This window comes from Copadichromis virginalis, linkage group LG5, assembly GCF_057382275.1.
Source record: "Copadichromis virginalis isolate Kocher_CV1m ecotype Utaka linkage group LG5, C_Virginalis_male_GT1.1, whole genome shotgun sequence".
NCBI lineage: Eukaryota > Metazoa > Chordata > Actinopteri > Cichliformes > Cichlidae > Copadichromis > Copadichromis virginalis.
This window is the reverse complement of record NC_140622.1, coordinates 21835886-21857470: the sequence shown is the minus strand read 5'-3', so window position 1 is coordinate 21857470 and position 21585 is coordinate 21835886. Positions and strand designations below refer to the sequence as shown.

At 41.8% G+C, this 21585-nt stretch overlaps 1 protein-coding gene and 1 non-coding gene across 2 annotated transcripts; one reads left to right on the top strand and one right to left on the bottom strand.

The window, feature by feature from the left end:
- Positions 1-937: 937 nt before the first annotated feature.
- Positions 938-19859, bottom strand: LOC146709634 (sodium-dependent neutral amino acid transporter SLC6A17-like). The gene is made up of 12 exons (XM_085456684.1): positions 19535-19859; positions 15532-15977; positions 11970-12127; positions 11281-11407; positions 8050-8231; positions 7847-7957; positions 7525-7766; positions 5656-5848; positions 5386-5578; positions 4948-5107; positions 4687-4849; positions 938-4354 (listed from the first exon to the last, which is right to left on the bottom strand). Exons 2-12 carry the CDS (start codon positions 15812-15814, stop codon positions 3953-3955), a joined length of 2214 nt encoding a protein of 737 aa, XP_085312810.1. The 5' UTR covers positions 15815-15977; positions 19535-19859; the 3' UTR covers positions 938-3952.
- On the top strand, positions 12472-12542 carry trnag-ccc (transfer RNA glycine (anticodon CCC)). The gene has a single exon. It is a non-coding gene; the product is annotated as a tRNA-Gly (tRNA).
- Positions 19860-21585: the final 1726 nt, after the last annotated feature.

The following is a 21585-nucleotide window of genomic DNA, read 5'->3' as shown; positions in this document are numbered from 1 at the left end:
ATAGAGCTACCACCAGGGGGCGAAAACATTGCCAAAGGAGGATTAGCCAAATCCTTTGCTCAGGTCTCTCCGTGCAAACTTGGATGAAAAATGTGCTTGGAAGCTGAAAATGTTTGATTCAGAGAGAAAAACAAAACCAATCAAACAGAAAGAAAAATCCCACTTTGTGGATCAAACCTACCGTGTTACATTCATTTCTGAATCCTTACACTGTTAAAGGAAACTGTATTTTTCCACATATAGAGCAGTTGAAAAAAACACAGCATATTCCTGATACATGTGTCTGTGTTTTCCCCCCCAAACTGGATGCAAAAGATTGCATCCAGTAAATATATATATATATGATTTTTCCAGTAAAGTGTTTGTCTGTCTCTGATGTGGGCAGAAGTGAGTATTTCATCAATGTTACTTCTGAGTGCATAAAAAACCCAGTGATGCCTGTTGCGTTACTCTGTATGAACGACACCTTATTTTAATGATGTCGATGGAGATGCTTTGGAGGACGCTGATAATAGTCATCTTGCTTCTTGTTGGATGCTGTGTTTTTGAATCAGCAATTTTTCACCTGCCCCTAAATAAATTTGCAAAGGTGTGGACCACCCAAGCAGCAACCTCCAGGATTGCAGTTCCTCTGGTGGCCACTTGAGGCTGGCTCCAAAAGTGAGTCAATCCCTATAGGCTCCCATGTTAAGATGCTAACCTTTGAAGCACTAAAAATGAAAAATGTTCTTTGCTTCTATGGATAAATTTCCCTTTTATTGACTCTGTGCTGGCTACATGTTTTTTAATCTAATATATCTGGATAACAACAACCTCCATAATCAGAGATGTCACTTTTTCAATTTAGGATTGTGGGTAGTGTAGTTCTTTTCCATCTCATGGAACCTAACCCTAACCCTAACCCTGAAATCTGAAGAAATCTGAGCAGATTGAGCAGATTGTCGCTAGTGATGTGCGATTCCACTGATTTCCTTTCCAATCCGATACCAAGTAAAATTCAGGGTGGTATCGACGATACTGATCTGATACCGATACCTTGTACAAAAACGTATTTTATTTATTGTATCTCAAATTATAGTGTCATAATGATTACAGGACATCAGATTACTTGTTCTTATCACTTAATAATGCAGAGTTCATCATATAGAAATAAAAAACCTGAAGTTGTGCGCTATTTGAATGGAAGAGGAAGTAGTTCCTTCCAATTGTAGACAATCCGAATGAAATAGGTTATTTCCACTGTGTTCCTGTTAATGATAAACTACAAATTTACCCTAAATTACTAAAATATCAATATTTTAATGTGAGAATCGATTCTAGAACATAAATGACTGGTATCGGAGGAATCGATATTTCAGTATCGATCCGCACATCACTAATTGTCGCACTATTGTTTGATTATGTCGTAGCTCGTAGTGAGTCTACTTTAGACGGCTAAAACATTATAGCTCATAATTAAAATCCCTGTGGAGAAATTTACTTTCTGGAACCTTGTTGTTGAGCTTTATTAGCAGGTGTTTATTATTGTGCATTGAAGCTGTACAGATTATGAATGCAGCTTAGTAGCAAGCTTGCTAACTTTAGCTTATAACTTAGCATGCCACCCTCTTGGCCAAATACCCGAGGATTAAAAAGTTGAACAAAGTCCAAAATCAATGGGTGACCTCAGAGTGGTTCAACCTAAAAAAAAAAAGTGCTTGCAAGTTTTGTATACATCTGGAAAGATATCTGCTCAGGATGTTAGCATGCTGTGTCATCTACGCTAAACATATTTTAGAGACAGCCTTTCATGAACCTGTTGGCTAACAGGACATTTTGAGAGCATCTTTCGGTGAACGATTAGACCACTAAACCGGAAGTGGACACACACACGACTAAACAAGACCGTACATCAGCTCCACAGTGCAGCATCAATTTCATGTCCACGATCAGCTCCACAAACTACAGAACAGTTCTAAAATGTACAGACTCAATAAGCGTCACACAAGATTAAAATACACAGTATACATACTAAACGCTTGTAAAAGATAAATCTTTGTAATTCATCACGCCTACGTAACAGCAAATATACAGGAATATAAATATAGTCCATTTATACCTAAACACCATGGCTGTAAATATTGTGATAAAAAAATAAATTAAAGATTCCTTTAAATAGGAATTTAAATGTGCTCAGTTTCAACTCAAGTCAGCGACCATCACCGTAATCCCTGCTGCGCCACGGCAGGCCCTGTAACACAGAGAGCAGTGTGTATGTGTGTGCATGTGTACTTCTGTCTGTGCATGAGGAGTCTAAGGCTTTCAAAGGTGCACACTATCAGGTCGGCTGATAAGTTCACAGAATTGGAATTTTTGCTTTTTAATCTTTTGGTCCGTAGCTATTTTTCTTATTTTAAGTTCTTTTTTTTTGTTCAAAGTTAACACAGTTTGTGCGCCAATATAAATATATATTGCTGTGTGTCCCATAATATGTCTCGGCAGGAGTTCATTTTAAAATGTGGATCAATGCTTGAGACAATTCCAGCCAATAATCTGCTTGTGCTCAGTGAGTCAAAATCTCCTTTGTGCTTTTTTGAAGGAGGAGAAAAGCAAAGTTTGCGAGCTTCGTGCCCGCGTTGTGTTTTGGGTTGTAGTTCACTTTCACTGCAGTCCAGTGTAACAGGTCTGTTATTCTGGAGCAGATTTCAAGTGTTTTGTTGTTTACTTTTAACTCTTTGGTGGAGAAACTGAAATGAGTGTGTTTCTACAGCACGGAGACGAAGACGTGAGAGTGATGGATAATGAAACAGTGGTTTGAGCTCCCGGTTAATAAAACCCAGAGTCCTAAAGGTATGTTACATTACTATAACTATACTGTACATTGTGATTTTACACCTTTTTTTGTTTTTACAAAATGAACAACAACAATAGACTCTACACGCAAATTACAGGAGGAGGTGGATGTGGGGTCTGATTGGAACATAAACGGGTGCCTTTAGAGTCGTCTTAACATATTTTACAAATCATAGTCCTATGAAAACAAATCTCACGGCATCAGAACAGAGCTGCGAGTCTGTGGCCAAAAACGTTACCTGATCTTAATTTGGAAGTGCTCACCTTTAAAGTCATTTTCTTAAACATACAGAGTCGAGTGTTTTGTTTTTTTTGATTCCTTGTGTGCCATCACACAGTGGCAAACACCACAGGTCAGGTGGTTTGCTGTGAATGTCTTCCTCAGACACCTCAGGACGTTACAGTAGAGTTTAGTTGTGACTTGAATTCACAGCGCACACTGTGGAGTGAAAATGGGACTTTCCACAGCTGTGCTGAGCATGACCTTGAAGAACAATTTGTCCAAATCTGAATCAGGTATGGTTTTGGAACTTTTCAGTTGCACCTTGTCGACTGCATAACATCTAATATAAAGAAAACCTGCTGCGTATTAAGTGGTACATGGCTTTGACACCCATTATTGCTACATAGGAAACCAGCAGAACCTCACAAACTCTACTACATTCACTCTTTCACACTACCTGCACTGTGCAGACATTGTCCTTATACTATGGGGTCGGTGTCTGCTAGGGGATCCTTAAACTAAGGCAAAGAAAATCAGATCACAGAACTTCATTCTGAACACATTAACCTGATGTTTTTAAATATATACAGATGTAGTGTGTCACTGTTAATCTCAACCTGATTCCAGAGTTTCGTTTATTGTAAAACAGTGAAATGCATCCCTTATTTCCTGTTTTCTAACTTCCAGATGCTTGGAAACATTCTGGAAATCTTCTCATGAAGTTCCTTCGTGTTATTTTGGAAGCGCTCATAAACTGGATGGCTACGTACAGTTTTGTGGCGTTAGCAGGGCAGTGGTGAGGATTCCTGGAGCTGCGCTGAGCTCCAGTGGAGACCTCATGGGTAAAGTTGTGCTACAGGGGTGGTCAGAGGGGAGTCTGTCAAGGCTGGGCAACAGTCAAGAGTCAGACTCTGGTGTGAGAGGTGTGCTTGGTGTAGTTGGTGTGGTGGGGCTTATGGCAGCATTTTGGTAGCTAGTACCATAGCAGATGTTTGGAGACAGGGAGTCCATGGGTTTGTTTCCTCCAGGTGTCAGGAAGGGTTTACGTGCTGGCCCTGATGATGGGGCCTCGCCTGGTTTGCCTCCAAGGATGAATCTAGCCTCATCCTGCTCCTCAAGGTTGGATATGTCCTTCATCATAGATTTATGGTAAGAGACAGACAGCTTGTTAGAGCCATCTGACATCAAGTTGAAGTGTCGGGCGATGAAGACAACAGGGAGCGGAAGCATGGCCACAGCGATAAGAGCGAAGCACATGGCCAGAGCCCAGGGAGGATAGCTCTGGAAGCGTTCCTGAGCCTAAAATGACAGAGGGGTGAAATGAAAAGGAAACACTTTTCAAACGTTCCAGGTGAAAACTAACCCCCCAATCACTCCTACAAAGTACACCCTGTGTGGCTGTGTAATGGTGGGAATTTATTCTGTGCTTTTTATTCTTACTCACACAGAGACACGGTATGCAATCCTGTGAAAAACGAAGTACAATTTGTCAAATACGACTGTTGCTGTTGGACATTTTGCTTACATTTTAGCAGTTTTCGTGTCATGTTTTAGCTTCTTTTCCCTGAGTGAAGCATTTGAAAACTTCTTTTACACCAAAACAGCACAAACACACACACAGACAGACTGACCAGCTCTTGAACCCAGGCGTTGTATCCTGGTGGGCTGATGGCCATCTCGATGACAGTGGCCGAGATGAGAACGATAAGACAGAAAGGGGAGACGTACTTCCAAAGGTAGAAATAGATGATATAAGGTCGGAAACCTAACATGTCCTCCAGGTCCTGCATGAACCTGACGAAGAACAACAAATTGCAGTAAGGATCCTTTCCTTGGATACACTTTTGTAGTTTGATACACAGCTTTGAGCAGCATCTTGTAGTTAGCCTCACCTTTTGGTGCCATATATCCAAGCAACAGACAGATTTTCCAGGATGACCACTACAGTGAGAGGCAGACCAGCCGAGTAATCATCGAACATGGTGACAAAGTAATTTCCCGACCGCTGAACAAACAACAAGCCGCATAAGAAAGCGATGATGCAGCAACACACTGAAACAAACACAGAAACAATTGGAGCTCATTTGGAAGAAAAGATTAGGAAAAAGTTTGAAAAAACAGATGAGAATTAAAAAGGTTTTATTTGCCATTAAGTGCTATTATTTCCTGTTTCTGCTTTCCATTCAGTTTGCTCACAGCACATAAATACTAATGCAGCTCATTCCCAGATGTACTTTAATCCTTTCTAAGTGCTGAGCAAGGGGTTTCAACTACTAATAGCACAGAGGCTGAGGGAGTCAGTGTGGCGGTGGTGCTGGGGAGCGGCGTACCTGTAAAAAGCTCCTTCTGGACTTTGTAGGCGTCAAGGACAGGTGTGGTGATGCCAGTCATGGTGCCGATCATGCTGCCCAGACCGAGGTTGATGAGCATGAAGAAGAACATGACTGACCAGAAGGGAGATGCTGGGAAATGCGTCATGGCTTCTGTGAAGGCGATGAAGGCCAGGCCGGTGCCCTGGACAGCCTGCAGAGAGACATTGAGAGGTGTGAAACACAGAACATGCTGTGGATTCAGCTGAGTTATGTGTGCCAAAGGCTCACTTTGTTCAGCTCATCCTCCAGAACACACGGCTCCAGACCCAGCTGGGGAAAGCTGTCCTCTTTGACCGTTTTAATGACCCCGTACATCTCAGCGTAGTCCGACGTGGTGAGATGGGAAAAGTTCACATGTGGAGGAATAAGATCATGACTCAGGACGTTGGAGTTGAGGTATCCCAGGATCTTTTCTGCATTCCTGCAGACAGAAAAGGTCAGAATCACAATGAATCCAATACATATTTTGTGCCACACTGCTTGACTGATGCTCTGACAAAAAGCCATGTAAGGTACAATTTCTTGAAAAAAAAACTGTTGCTGTTAAATTACTTAAAGATTAGATTAAATTAAATTAGATTAAATTGTCTCTTAAATTAGATACAAACATCCATTTACAATTTCACCTACCACTCAGTAATTTAATAAATGATCACAATAGAGACAATTTAGACCTATTTAGCTTACACTTTGGTATCCTCATATTCTTTATAAAGGATGTGATTTTTTTCCTCATAAATAATTAGGTAGGTAAAAAGCGCAACAAAAATTGTGGTTTTTACTCCTGTACTTTGCGTTTGGAACAAATTTACGGAGTTTTAACTTGTTAATGTGCCAAAAACATGTATTTTTAAAAGAGTAAATGGATACATGCATTTTTCATGCAGTGGTTAGTGCTGTGACCTCAAAATAAGCTCTCTGGCTTCCTCCCATAGTTCAAATTATGCTCATTTCCAGATACATAATAATAATGTATACTTTATTGATCCCCGTGGAGAAATTACTCTCTCTGCATTTAACCCATTCACACAGTGAAGCAGTGGGCAGCCGCAAATCAGGCGCACGGGGAGCAGTGTGTAGGGACGGTACCTTGCTCAGGGGTACCTCAGGGTAACCATTCAGTGGAACCTTTCGATCATGAGGTGACCACACTACCCACTGAGCTATCCCTGCCCTATCACCACTGTCTCCTGCCCGCTCAGATCCTCATCTGCTATTCATCTTACTGTTCCGTCCGCACGTCTCACCACTATGGGGAACAGAGCTTTCAGTCGCTCTGCTCCTCGGCTCTGGAACTCTCTTCCTCCAGCCATAAGACATATAGACTCTCTTCCCGCATTTAAGTCACAGCTCAAAACTTCTGTTCAAACTGGCTTATTCGCTTTAGTGCTCATTTCATCTGTTGTCAAGTTCTGCTTTGCAATTTTAACTGATTTTATGTATTTTATGACTATTGCTTCTTTTATTAATTTTGTTCTTTTGTAAGGTGACCTTGGGTTTTTGAAAGGCGCCCTCAAATAAAATGTATTATTATTATTATTATTATTTTATATTCTTGGACTCTACCAGAGTAGCTTGCATGTTTCAAATTTATTAAAAAAACAAAAGACATCATAATTTAATTAAATTTTCAACTTTCCCCTGATTGTCTGGTCCTCATATAAGTTGGAATAGCAGGTTTGTACATTTATTATATGAGGCTAAAACTTTGAGAAGAATCATCTTGTCTTCAAGCGGGGACTTTCCCCGTCTTTGACATCAGATAGAGTCACGAACAGAAAAACACCATCAGAAACCAAGAACTCAGAACAATCTGAAGATGGGCCTTTTGGCTCGAAAGCACTGCTCGCACGTGCACTGACCACAGTATCTGAAAATATGAGGATCCATCACTGTAACAACATATATGTGACAGAAAATAAGGATAACTGCCACTGTTTATAACATAAAGACTGTGGGGATTGTAACTTTGAGGTGTGATTTTTGGTTAATATGCAGTACTCATGAACCTTGCTGTCGGACTTTTGTTTCTTTTTTGGGGGGTTACATTCAATGTTGCCAAACCCCCCCCCCCCAAAAAAACAGTGTTCAACTTACTCCACAACACACTTTTCATTCATGATGTTTGCCTTGAAGCCCAACACAGCAAACACAACCAGTGTGGCCAAAATGGAGGTCAAAAAGTTGATGACAGAGACGAGCACGGCATCAAAGTGGCAGTTGTTGTCAATCTTATTGTAACTGGAGAAGGCAATGACTCCTCCAAAACCCAGACCGAGGGCAAAGAAGACCTGGGTGGCGGCCTCCCTCCACACCTGCGGCTCCAGCATCTTCTCCAACTGAGATGTGAGGAGAGGCTTTTGTTAGCATGCATGGTTGAAAAAACAGAGGTGAGGAACAATGACTCTTCCATCCTAACCTTGGGAGTGAACATGTGAGCGATACCATCTACTGAGCCCTTCAGCATTAAACCCCTGACCAGGAAACAGAACAGCACCACGTAGGGGAAAAGAGAACTGAAGTACATCACCTGTACAGGTGCAAAAGAAAAAGACATCAATTCAGCAAAAAACAAGCCTCCACACTTTTCTCCTAAATGTTTCTGTGTCATGGTTTCCCAACCTTCCCAGAGGAAGCGATTCCTTTAATGACGGCGAGGCAGACAATGATCCAGGCTACCAGCAGAGACAGGGTCATTTTGATGTTGAGGCCGCCGCTCTCTGCGATGGTGCTGGTCGTGTTCAGAGTCTGCCGGTACCAGAAATAGGTCGTAGCCGAGCTTTTGTCACATTCTGGCTCCACAACTGTAGATGACAGGAAAGAAAAGTTTAATTTGGGTGATAATGAGGAAGCAAGAAGAGAAAAGGTTTGAAAAGACTGCAGGGAGCCTGAGGAGAGCGAAAGGAGAGTATACTGGTGCAGAGGATGTTTGCTCGGGGTCAGTATTACAAGATTTGGCTGGTTTATATTTCTCACTTACACAAGGTCATCTGTGTACTTGGTATGCAAAACACACAACTCAAAGTCACAACCCTTGAGATTTTCCTCACAGTGTATTAACTTGTTACCTTGAAGAAATGAAATATACTGTGTGTGGCTGAGAGTAGAGGCAGCGGTGTTGTGATAATATGATCACGTATTACTGAGCTTTATCTGTGCAGAGACACACACGGCACACAGAAAAAAGTCAAGCACAAGCAGGTGAAAATGCTTCACAAATTAAACTGAATCAAGTTGTTCTTTACTATGTTTGTTGATCGATTTGCTTCCACGTGTATGTCATCACAGCGGCCGTGAAATATTTTACAGTCTGCTGCTGTCCTTCAGCATTAGCGTCCTTCAGCATGAATCTCTGCTTCCCCCGTCTTTCTGCCAGCCTTGCTGAGTCATTCACATGCTGGTTTTTGGCTGCCCCAGGGTTTACAATATAATCACCACTAATCGAATAAGTTCCAGTGGGTTTTAATCTGGATTAGGCAAGTGAAGTCTTGACAGAAAGTTGTAGTGAAGGGAAGACAGCTTGTGTCTTCTGCTCAGGAGTGTTGATGAAGACTGAAGCTTTGTAACACAGCAATCCATTGAAGTATAACTGTAAGAATTATGTGCAATCTGCAATGTTTCACCAAATCAGTAGCATGATTTTCTCATCATACTGAACCTTTAAAAATCAAACCCTAAGCGGCCTGCATTAAATGCATCAGTGACCTGCAGTTAAGACAGTTTTCCTGTACGGTCATGTGAAAAAGAACGATTTTCACAGGACTGTAAGTAACAACAGTACGTAGCAAGAGTGACCACCTCTATAAAAACTGGAACGTTCCGGTGTGTATTAACACAATGCCACAATCTTCCGTGGAGTGAACATCCAAGCAAATTCATCGCAGACTGTGCAGAGAAAGTGCAGAAAAACAAAGAGCTCTACCTCATATCGTACCGCTCACGGTAATACCGGTATAATGTTGGGCAACGATAAGAAAATGAAATATCACGATAGAATATGGGTAAAACGCAAATGTGCAGTGCCTTTGTTTTCATTGTCGGCCAATTTCCACTGGAAATGCCTTTTGGTTAAACTGTCAGCAAGGAATTTGCATTTGCACTGTTAAATTTTTATATAACTTTAATGCAGATAAAAAACAGCTGCTTGTTTAAGTGAAAATACATTGGGTTTTTTTTTTTGCACTAATAAAGTTGTGGAGTTGTAAAGCATTTTGTCTAGTGTCAATTATATCGTCAGTTATATCGTTATCGCAAATTTTCAAATGTATATCGTGATAAATATTTTTGGTCATATCGCCCTGCTCTATGCAGCATGTGAGTACAAACACCCCAAACCAACTGCCGAGCATGGTAGTGGAAGGGTGATGATTTGGGCTTGTTTTTGCAGCCACAGGACCTCGGCACCTTGCAGTCATTCAGTGAGGCATGAACCTCTCGATATGCCGAAGATATCTAGAGTCAAAAGTGAGGCCATCTGTTCGACAGCTAAAGCTTGGCCACAGCTAGGTCACGACAACAATCACAGCACAGCACAGTAATAAACCTACAACAGAACGTCTGAAAAAGAAAAGAATCGACTCTGCAAAAAGCCAGTCAAAGTGCCGACCTCAACATGGGAGAAATGCTGCGATGGGAACTTAAGAGAGTTATTCATAAACATCCATCCATCCATCCATCCATTTTCATCCGCTTTGTCCAGGGCCGGGTCGCGGGGGCAGCAGCCTAAGCAAAGAGGCCCAGACCTCCCTCTCCCCAGCCACCTCCTCCAGCTTATCCGGGGGAATACCAAGGCGTTCCCAGGCCAGCCGAGAGATATAATCTCTCCAGCGTGTCCTGGGTCTGCCCCGGGGCCTCCTCCCGGTGGGACATGCCTGGAACACCTCACCCAGGAGGCGCCCAGGGGGCATCCTTGTCAGATGCCCGAACCACCTCAGCTGGCTCCTTTCGATGTGGAGCAGCAGCTGCTCTACTCTGAGCCCCTCCCGGATGGCCGAACTTCTCACCCTATCTCTAAGGGAGAGGCCAGCCACCCTTCGGAGGAAGCTCATTTCTGCCGCTTGTATCCGCGATCTCGTTCTTTCGGTCACTACCCACAGCTCGTGGCCATAGGTGAGGGTAGGGACGTAGATCGACCGGTAAATTGAGAGCTTCGCTTTTACACTCAGCTCCCTCTTCACCACGACGGACCGGTGCAGCGTCCGCATAAACAAACACGTACAATTCTCAATGAACTGAAGCGATGTTGTAATGAAGAGTGGCCCAAATATTAACTTCAAGTTATTGGTGGTTTTACGAGAATTCAAGAATCCAAACTGTCTTTCATCTTAATCCTCATACTGGCTGTTTGTTCCCACTGTCTGAAAGACCCATGTGTGAATTTCTGAACCCTATGAGAGAAAAAATACGAACTCTTTTTGTATCCTTTCTTTAAATTGTTGCCTAAAAGGAAAATTGCTTTTCCATCCCCAAATTCCTCTTCTTAGCCAAGAGACTCTTGACATTAAGTCCAGATCAGTCTTCAGGGTTTTTCCTTTAACTTTGGTTATATGCAGGAAATATCACAGTTTGGAATAACTAAACCATGTTACATAGCTAAACTTAAGTTGCTGCACTTTAAACTTTAGCTTTACATTTTGGGCAACCTGTGTCTGCACAAAACTGTCATTCCTGTTTATCTATAGCCATCCTAGCAGAATGGCATTGGAGGCAGTATCCTTTAGTCATCTTTTGTAACTGCACAACTAATGAGAGGGACTACCATGAGATTTTGGAGAGAAATGCATCTGTGAAACAGCGTTTACTGTCAATTAACAAATGTTGGTATTGCACTAAAGTAAGTTCATATAAACTCACTGGCAAGTGTCCCATTCTTTCTGATTGGGCAGTCACTCCATGGGAGAGGATACTGGAAGGACTGGAAGAAGTAGAAAATGCTCCAACCGATGATCACATTATAGTAGAGACCCACAAAGCCGCACACCTACAGACAGATAGATGGCGTTATGCGACAGAAACAGCCAGATAACATTTAATGAGGTACAAATATGTGATGTCAGGTTTGATATAGACATCACATGTGCAGAGGATCATCTGTGCAGAGTGAGAAAAACATGCAAATGAGGCAGGTGCTTTGTGCATGTCCCAATGCTGCTGTCAGTCTTTGGAGCAGCCTTGCCAGCAAGGACATTCAGAAGCTAAATAAGGTTGAGGGAAGCATGAATAATTGAAGTGCTCTCTTTTCAACAGTGATCTTCTGTGAGATATTTATAGCTACTTCTGCAGCTCTGAAGTAAGACTACCTTCCACTCTCAGATACGTCAATACCTTCATAAACCTGCATCAAGATATAACTTTAACTAGATAGATAAATAGATAGAACCTCTTTGATCTCATCACCATGCTTCACTTGTCAAACTGCTTCCTATGGAGCCGCTAAAGACTTTAAGAGCACTGCTAAAGAAAGAGTGTACATTTGGCTCACAGTTAAAAAGATGATGGCTCTGTCTCACACTCCTTACAGGAACAGAAGCATCTCAGCTTACCATCAGACTTGACATTCCTATTCCACCCAGGCGGGGACAGACGTAGTTCCACACCCCGATACTTCCACGCCTGATCTTCTGACCCACTGCCAGCTCCAAGAAGAAGAGAGGGATGCCAATAATGAGGAGGAGGATGAAGTAAGGAACCAGATAGGCGCCTGAAAAAACAAACAAACAAAAAAGATTTGGTGTTTCTAGGGAAAAAGTGTTGCTGTTTGGTTGGCTAACTTACACAGGAAATCACAAGTCCTTGTCCCCCTGGATAGGGAGCTTTTTCATGCTGTAAAATGCTAGTGCTACGCTAATGGGTAGCACTGGGTGTCCTCTGGCTGCTACAGTAAAAGTAGGACAGTTGTATCAAACTGTGGGAAAATAACCTTTTTACTTCTCGCGTGATCCCACTAAACACCCTCAGTCACTGCTCTCGGGTTTTATGCGATAGGATAAAGTGCACGGTAAAGCGGGCTATGCTATGATGGGCCTCCATTAGCGGTATACCGTTGCGCCGCTGGTGTAGTGGTATCATGCAAGATTCCCATTCTTGCGACCCGGGTTCGATTCCCGGGCGGCGCACGAGCTTTTTCCCTCCCACAATTTCGTTGTGCAGTGACAATAAAGGGCGACTCTATTCTATTCTGTTGTCTGTTACATCTGGTTTAACTACAGTGAATAACCAATAACCATTGGCTCACACCACTAAAACTACAATTAACTAAATAAAAAACGTAATGAACTGGATTGAGAGCATCCCCGCTGTTTGCTGACTACTTGCCAGATCACTGACTTAAGAACTCCTACAAAGGTGACTTGTGCAGCTTCAGCTTGTTAAACTGCAGCTATGCACTGCTGTCTGTTATGGAGGGTGTCTCTGACAAAATTACCTGCAGTTTTTTGGGTTTGCAGCTGTTGTTGTTGCTGTGATGAAGACTGACAGTGGATTTTGTGTCTGGGTTAAATATTCACTGTACGTCTTAAGTACTAACCCTTCTGGAACCCCACACCGTAACCTATGGCCCAACCTAAGATCTGAGATGCACCTCTCTAGAAAATATAACTATTTCGACTCAGCCCACAATGACTGTGATTGGTCAGTTCAGTAATTTTGTTTCCTCCTGTCCATTTCCTTCATTTTTTAATTTAAATAGAAAATAACAGATCAAGTTAAAGAAAGCAATCCCTCTGCTAACTACACACAGGGTACGTCGCAGATGTAACGTAGAAGTAAAAATTAATACCCATTGCATAACCTGGTATATTCCTGACAGCATTTTTGCCGGAATAAAACTTGTTTTGTTTAACTCAGCCTCATTGATAAATATTCTTTGAAATATAGTTTAATCTTAAAGGATGTCTGAATTTGTCCCCTTTGGAGCTTAATCCAGAGAGGAATCATCAGGACGCAACTGTGTTTTATGTGTGAGGGGTGAGTCATCATCCTGGATATAAAGACTTATAGCTGGCAAACATGTACTATTAATACATCAGAAGCGGGAATTACATTCAGTAGTACATGCATCTCACAGTCGGTGGAGTAATGAGGCAGAGAGATGAGAGGAGGCAAAAGGCTAAATCCAGAAAGCTGAAATAAAGAGGAAGTTAAATTTAGTGAGCGATTCTGGTCTCTTGCCAAACTTGAAATCCACTTCATCACCCGCTAGTTGAAACCAAAGGCCGCTAAAAAATGTGATGCAGGATAGGCATCTCAGAGGAGGAAGAATGACAGAGGATGCTGAACGAGAAAGAGAAAGGCGTGTCCTGAGGAAAGGAGGAAACGAGAGAGGAGTCCACACATCAGTAGCGGCCAGCAACCCTGATCTTTAATGTGTCTGTAATTGGGTGGCAGACAGCAAATTACACAATGAAAAATGCCTGCTTGTCAAATCGCATAACCTGGCAAGTGCTGGTGGAAGATTACTGGCAGTAAATCTGGCCTATAGGCAATAAATCCTACGTATATGCTGTAAGTCAGGCACAAGCAGTAAAGCTAAAAACACTTAAACCAATGAAGCAAGAGCAGATCTGTCAGCCCATGATGACAAGGTGTTTTTCCTACAATGAACACCAGTTTACACTGCATGCGCCTCCGATTACATAGAGTACATGCATACCTGAGAAAAATAAAACCTCATACAGTTACATTCATTCTCCATACAGCTCTCTGTTTACCAGGGTATCAGTTGAGCCTGGCCTGCCCTACTGGCTATAGTAATCAATAATGCAGCTATTTTTAGACTTGGCTGCTTTATGCACAGTACAGCTGCTCTCTTGGCAGGGCTGAAATGAATGAAAGTGTCGTGTTGTTTTTGATAGTCAAGGTCATGAGATGAACAGCTCTCTCTGTGGCAAACGAACATGCTTGTCTGTAAAGAAAACAAATCCCATTGCTCGAATAGGACTGAGCGATCAATACCAAAATGTTAACAAGAATATTTTCTTAATATCCACATGCATCTGTTATAATCCCTAAGCTAATTCTTGCTGATTATTAGTTATTTTCTGTTCATTTATAAGATTTCTTCTGGATGGTTTTCATGTTTGATTTCTGTTTGGGCTGTAGGATCTGTAGCTTTTAGTTCTTTTTACTTTTGAAATTTAGCTTCTCTTTGTATTAGAGTTTGTTATTTATAACCTCTTATATTTTGCTGGGAAAATGTAGACACTCACTGTTGTACCTCTCTCCTGAACACCTCTTTGAAACAGCGTTTCTAATTTGGAGTCATCACTCCATAACCCCGTTGCCACTGGTTTTCAGCCCAGTTATTTTTTGATGTCTTTTGTAGATTCAACTAAAAAAATGTATACATTATAAAAACATATAACATTATGTAAGATATACATTTTATGCCTGCTAGTAACAAAGTGCCTAAAAATACAATTTATAAGTGGTTCTTTGCTAAGTTGTCTGTTATGTGTAGACAAAACACTGGTTCATCCCCTTATGTGCCTTTTTGTGCTTGAACGATTCATAGGTCAGTGACATCGCTCTGAACACTGTGAGGAACCAGGACGACTGAAAATGAGTGAAAAAAGCAGGCGATGCCCAAATAAAACCTTTGAAAGACCTTTAGAAAGCCTGAAGAGTTATTGCTCAACACAACTTTACAAAATGAATGTGACATCATGAGTTCTCAGACCAAAGCCATCGTTAACCTCAGTCTTCATTTGGGTTTGTAAAGATTTGTGACTAAAATTGTTCCACAGAGACTGAAATATAAATACCTGCTAAATATGGGAAAAAGTACTACAGTAAGTGTCAAAAGAAAAGTGTTGAGCCACAAAGACACAAACTAATTTCTCCATCATCATAACAACTGAATGTGGATAAATGATAATTGATAATAAATTACTTCCTGGCAGTGTTGGTGGAGTAACATGTAAGGGAGTTAATTAATTAAATGAAGAAATAAATGTAATTCTCATCAGTTCCATAGAATTTAAGTGCAAAATCCTCATGAGTAGGATGCCTGAAAGAGTTCAAGACCCAGACAGGCTGTTATGAATCATATTTAAAAAGAAGAATGTATATATGTGGTAAATGCTGTAAGTATTGCCTGTGACTCACCTCCTCCATTCTTTTGGCACAAGTATGGGAAGCGCCACACGTTCCCCAGGCCCACAGAGAAGCCCACCTGGGCCAGGATGTACTGCAGTTTGCTGTTCCAGGCGGGTCGCCCATCGTTTTCAGGGACCTCTATCTGAGGGACTTTCTTCCCCGCCGCCCCTCCGACATTCAGGGAGCTGCTCTTGTAGTCGAGCGGCTCCTCGTGTGCGAGCAGGTCAGCCACCGACTCTGTGACGTGCTCATGGCTCTGCTCGCGCTGTGTCACCTTGCTGTTCTTAGGCATCAGGGAGGCTGAGGGTCAGGAGGGGGGTGGGGGTGGGGGCGAGTGGAGAGAGAAACAGAGAGCGAGAGACGGGAAGAAGTGACGGAGGCCAAACGTCAGGTGGGGATGAAAGGAAGAGCGATGCTGAAGAGCGATTGCTGGATTTCAGTTCTTGGCTTCAGTCCTGCATCAGAAAAACAAAACAGAGCGATAGTCGCACCCAAAATGGTGTTTGGACATCATAACATTTAATTTAGTAATGATGTTGTATTATTAAATGATAACAACGTTAAGCATCTACGTTGTGAATAAAATAGTAGAAGGTTTCTGCCCTTGGTGAGTCTAATTTCCTGACTGTGATCGTTAAATAACACTTTGTACAGTAGCTGACACAAGTAATACCCCATTTATTGCTTGGTTAACCTCCTAATAAGCCACTGGATTGTAACACATGGTTATATCTCTCCAGAGCCAATAAAGAATGGCACCATAAAGACAGGATCACAGACAATTTGTCACAAAGACAGCTGTACGAATAAGATTTGGGGACAATTTTATTATGCTTCTGCATAAATGTGACCTAAAGCATTACCAGAGGTTACTACAAGTCTTTAAGGAAAAAATTAGAAACCAGCAGAACCAGTCACATTGATTAATTGCAGAATTTGATCCAATATTATACGTTTGTGATGAGGAGTAGTATTAGCAGTAAATTTGAATATAAAAGCAACAGGCGATGATGCTGAGATGTTAGTGGACTCTGAGCAGCATTTAAATATCAGACCTCTGATATAGTCTGAAAAGCACTAAAAGGAAGTGAATCGTGGCGTGAAGAAATGAGTTGTCTGAACACCCGAGGACCTGAGAAAAAAAGATGACTGATGCTCATCAGGCTGGAGAGGATTAAACAATCCTTTTTAAAGAATTTAGACTCCACCAGTCGGGCATTTTGAGAGGTCACACGTGATTCCAGGGTAACTTTTAAGTAACTAAATGTCACATTGGCTATTGGACATGCTTATGAGTCTGCCACCAGGAGAACAACAATACAGAGGAATGCAGGGCTGCAAAGACAACATCACTGCTGTCCGTTTACAGCCTTTAGGGCTGTGTGGTAACGTCAGGAGACTTTGTGGATGCACAACACCAAAAACCATTTGGTTCATATGAAAAGAAAAACAAGAACCTTATCCCATCTGTAAAACACGATCTTGTTGTGTCAAGATGTAGGCCTTTCTGCATTTGGGCCAGCACTCATGAAGTCTAAGTTATGGTAGCAAATTCTAAAAGAAAAAAATGTCAAGACATCTGAAACTGAAAAACTGAGTCATGATAGCAATAGATGGTTTATATTTTTAAATTACCAACACAAAGTATTGTGAAAGGGCCAGAAGTGTGGCGCTCATGTGAGGAAACTCACAGAGATGTTGGAGTGCAATGTGCTCTGAGCTTTGGGGTGCACTTCTCCACACCATCACACACGGCTGATCAATAGTTAAGGCAAATGCTTAGTTGCACTTCGTGCCACTTAAATGGGTCACATTGAGATACTGAAAGCAAAGATTCACACGACTTTGCCACATAGGGACGTAATATTGAATCGGTTAACTAAAAAATAAATGGTCTTGTTGTGTTGTTTGCTTGGGTTATGCTTATTAGGACTTTTCCACATATTCTTAGCGCTATACAAATACGGGTCATTTACCATTTTACCATTTTCTTGCAACTGTATGCAGTATCCGAATTTAAGAAAAGCTCACCAGTGATTGGAACGGAAACAAAGCCCCTCACTGCAGCTCTTTGTATCTCATGCAATGTTTTCGGGTCCCAAAAATTCCCAATCCTGCAAATTGTTCTATTTAATTTCCCTGTTCTGAAAAGCTTAACTTTGGTGAAGCTTTTTTCATGTAAATCCTTTAATCCTCTGGAGCCTTGCGCCAACATCCATCCCCACCCCTCTTTGAGGGAGTGGTTGGTTCAACCCAAATGTAATAGAGGAAGTAAACACGATGCTTTGGATGAAGTGCCCTCATACGTTCTCCTTATTCACATCACAGGCCTGCACAGACTCATTACTTATTGAGTGGGCTCTTTTCTCCATCATGTTTTCCAATTGAGATGCAAAAACTGCAAAATATGAGGTCTGAAGTGAAAAAGAAAAGAAAAAGAAATTAACTAGAAAAAGTATTCTCTGTGATTGTGAGCTCATATTTCTAGTTCCACACTTGAGCTGAATGAAGGTGCTCTACCTTTCACGTGATGCTACAGCAGTGATGCGCCCGAGATCTCATCGTCACTGCTTACATCAGCCTAAAACAAGCTTCCTCCGTATCAGCCGATTCAGCAGACCTTAAATGCTCCACAAACCCTCTTAGAGCTTCTACCGACAACAACAAACCTACATATTCTTGATGCGCTTTTACTGTCCTAAAGAAAAACCCCCCCACAAAAAACAAAACATCCCTAAAACAGATTTCCTCCTCTGTGCACAACAAGATGATCCCATGATGTAATAATCCAAGCGCAGCCATTCACAAGTCTTCATAATCCTGTGTGCATTAACTGTAAAAACCACCCGAGTGCTGCTTTTCTGTCTTGTCATTCAATCCCACGCTACAGTAGATACGTAATATCAATCAGCGACTGCATCATGGGGCCAACACTGGAAAAATAAAAACAGCAAACATCAACTAACCCATCCAATAATCCTCTGGGAAAAAAAAAAATCAGCACACAGTTCAGATGACTCCAGCTAAGGCTAAGACCGAGTCTGTGTGGAGCAATTTCATACTACAGCAAAAGGTTGGAAGAAACCTTTGGGTATGGCTCGCTTTATCTGAGGTCATTCATTGTGCTGTCCTTCAGAGACTCTCACCGCACAGTTACAACCTGGCCTGGCTTTAGATATACAAGCTGCATCATCAGTCTAGTAAAAACACATGATTTGGATTTCTGTTTCTTGCCAACAGTCTGTGGCTAAAAAGAGATACCAGCATATATGAAAAGCAGTATGTCAAAGACATACAAACAGACCACGGTGTGTTAAAAGTTATATTCATTTGCAGATAAGGATGAAGGACCTCACCTATTAGCTAGAAGGTGGTTATTAGTGATACATGTACACAGTCATACACAGGTGCTGTTACTTATTGACAGTGTCACACACAACGCAAAATGCAGTTTGATTATAAAGAGGCAACCCTGTATACATCAGCTTCTGCAATCAGTCTCAATTAGATGTCCAGACTTCATTGATCAGCTGATCCTGCGATTATCAGCGAGCTCTACAAGTCTGAGCCACAGTTAAAGGTTAATCAGCTGTTTCACAAAGTAAAAAGTGTTAAAAGTCTGAAGCACGCATGTCTTTAATGGCCAAATGGCAGCATTAGACCTCAGAGGCTGGGACTGTGTGAATTGAAAGCATGCAGGATGTGAAAATCTCCATCATCAACACTACGACAGAGATCACTGTCTGGAGCACCAGGTGAGACATCTGGTGATGACAGCGATACCTCTGCCTCTGTTTTCACTGCTCGTCCTGAGCAGAATCAAGGTCACTCCAGAGCCCAGACCTGCGTGCGTCGCGGAGCACATTTGAATCTTGATGCCTTTTTGTTCGCAACATAACACAACTTCTCTTTAAAGTTGGCAAGCATCTCAGGTATGACACAGAACAATTAAAACTACTTTTAAGCAGAAAGAAATGTTAAATGAAGCAATGGCAGGAAAAGAGTTTCTCACCGTGAGTCTTGTACAGCAGTATAATCCGGGCTTAAGCGATCGCAGTTGTCAGAGAATATCTGGAGAGAGGCATGAATACATCCACCACGAGCATGTGTATGTGTGTGTGCGGCTGTGGTACTGACTGAGCGCTCACAGGACAGTGCAGGACGGAGCATCACATGCTGCACTGCCAACAATTGACGTGCAGGGTGGAGAGCGCACCGTGACGCACGAAGTGGCTCTCATTATCAACAGTGGCAAATTAACACGCCCCACTCTTTCACTTGTTTGAGATCCATCACGGCATCTCTGCGCCGGAAGAAGGACGCCGAGTGAATGAAGGGGGCTACAACCGTGCGCGGATTTGTCAAGGTTATCCACTCCTACCTGAGGAAACGACCGACTGACGCAGTTTTCGTCATTCGCTTTTCAATTGATGGAAATTTGAAACCGTTCAGCCATGACCGGTCGGCACACTGAAAAACAGTGCTCAGGAAAAAGAAAAAAACAAACATATTTAAGGTAGAGCTCAATGAGCCTGGTTTCTGGTGGCAGTATTATGATGAAATGAGCAAAATGTTGAAATGTGCGTTTTATAGCGGAGAAGAGTCAGCGTTGATAGGAAATGTTTATTTTAAGAAAAATATATCTGATAACAATAATCACACGCAGATCTGGGCAACAAAACAAAGAAAACAACCATATAAAGCTCAAATTAACGTGGTGTCTAACAAAGTTTTGCGCTTTTATTAAAGGTCATGCACAAAAAACAGTAATATTATAAACCTGATATAAACAGTGAAGGACAGGTTTCCAAGATTCAGGTCAGGGTCAGGTTTGCAGACCCCTTCATCCACACTGACCTGGCTCTCTACCAGACTCACCTCATCACCTCCTTTGCTTTCTTAACGCTCCGTCTCATGCGTAAACATTTGCTGGTCACAGGCTTATTCTGACATTTTCCTTGGGAGAACAGCCACCCCTCAGACTGCTCATAGTTACCTATTAACCATGAATTTTTTTTTAGCTCTGCACAAATGAAATTGCTTGATAAAAGGATTTTTGGGAGCCAGTATATGAGCAGAAAAAAGCATATAAGCAGATAATCTTACTGTTTTCAAAGACACAGGAAAGGGAAACATGAGAAGTTTTAAATTACTCAGCAATAAATAAGCATTAATAAATCAACAGTAATCAATAATTGAAATGACTCAGCATCAGCTGGAAACCAGACTGGAGCCTCTGCATGACTCTGGGCTGATGCGTTTGTTCCTGTTAGACCTGTACCTCAGGCTGAGGCGATGAGGTGTTATTGTTGCCTTCTTGTCCAGAAATGATTGTAAAAGTCAGTAAAACCCAGTTTAGGAACTAAAAATACCCAGTAACTATTCACACAGAGATTATTTTTAATATTTCCCAACATGGACTCCACTGCAGTAATCTCAGACTAATAGCTTTATCTCTGTGATGAAACTGTAAGTCATGAGGTGGGTGGTCATTTCTCTATTGAGACGTGGACGTGCGACACGACTGCAGCAGACCGAGTCACCCAGGGGACCATAAATCATGCACCATCCAGCAGAATATTCTTTATTACCACCGAGATAGGGGGAGAAGATAGTATTGAGAGGCCATTTTTCATGCTGAGTTTATGGATTTATTTTGCTCCCACATGTCCGCTTCCTGTGCTTTAACTTTGACATGTCTGCATCATTATCAGATTCTTTTTAAATGGAAGGATTATTATTAATGATTATAATCATTAATAATAAGACATTATTCGATTATTATTATTCTATTTTGATTGAATATAGCAAATGAGTGTAATTACCTGCTTTTAAACTCTGTCGGAGGCCAGAATCCTGTTTAACAGTTTTAATTGACACACACAAAAAAGTCGAACATGACCTTTGCAGTGTAAGAGAAGCAGGTTTATTCTTGTGCGGCAGACTTGGTTAAGGCGGAATCAAAGTACACAAGACAAGCTCGCTCTCACACATTTCTCCTTTTTTTCCTCACTTGACGATGCTCTTGACACACCTTCATCTGACTACTGGGAGCAGTTGCCA

Coding starts and splice junctions, on each gene's coding strand:
- LOC146709634 (XM_085456684.1), bottom strand. CDS start 15,814: ATGCCTAAGAACAGCAAGGTGACACAGCGCGAGCAGAGCCATGAGCAC. Junction 7,958..8,049: donor GAATCGCTTCCTCTGGGAAG/GTTGGGAAACCA, acceptor GCACCTGTACAG/GTGATGTACTTCAGTTCTCT. Junction 5,579..5,655: donor TGGAGGATGAGCTGAACAAA/GTGAGCCTTTGG, acceptor GTCTCTCTGCAG/GCTGTCCAGGGCACCGGCCT.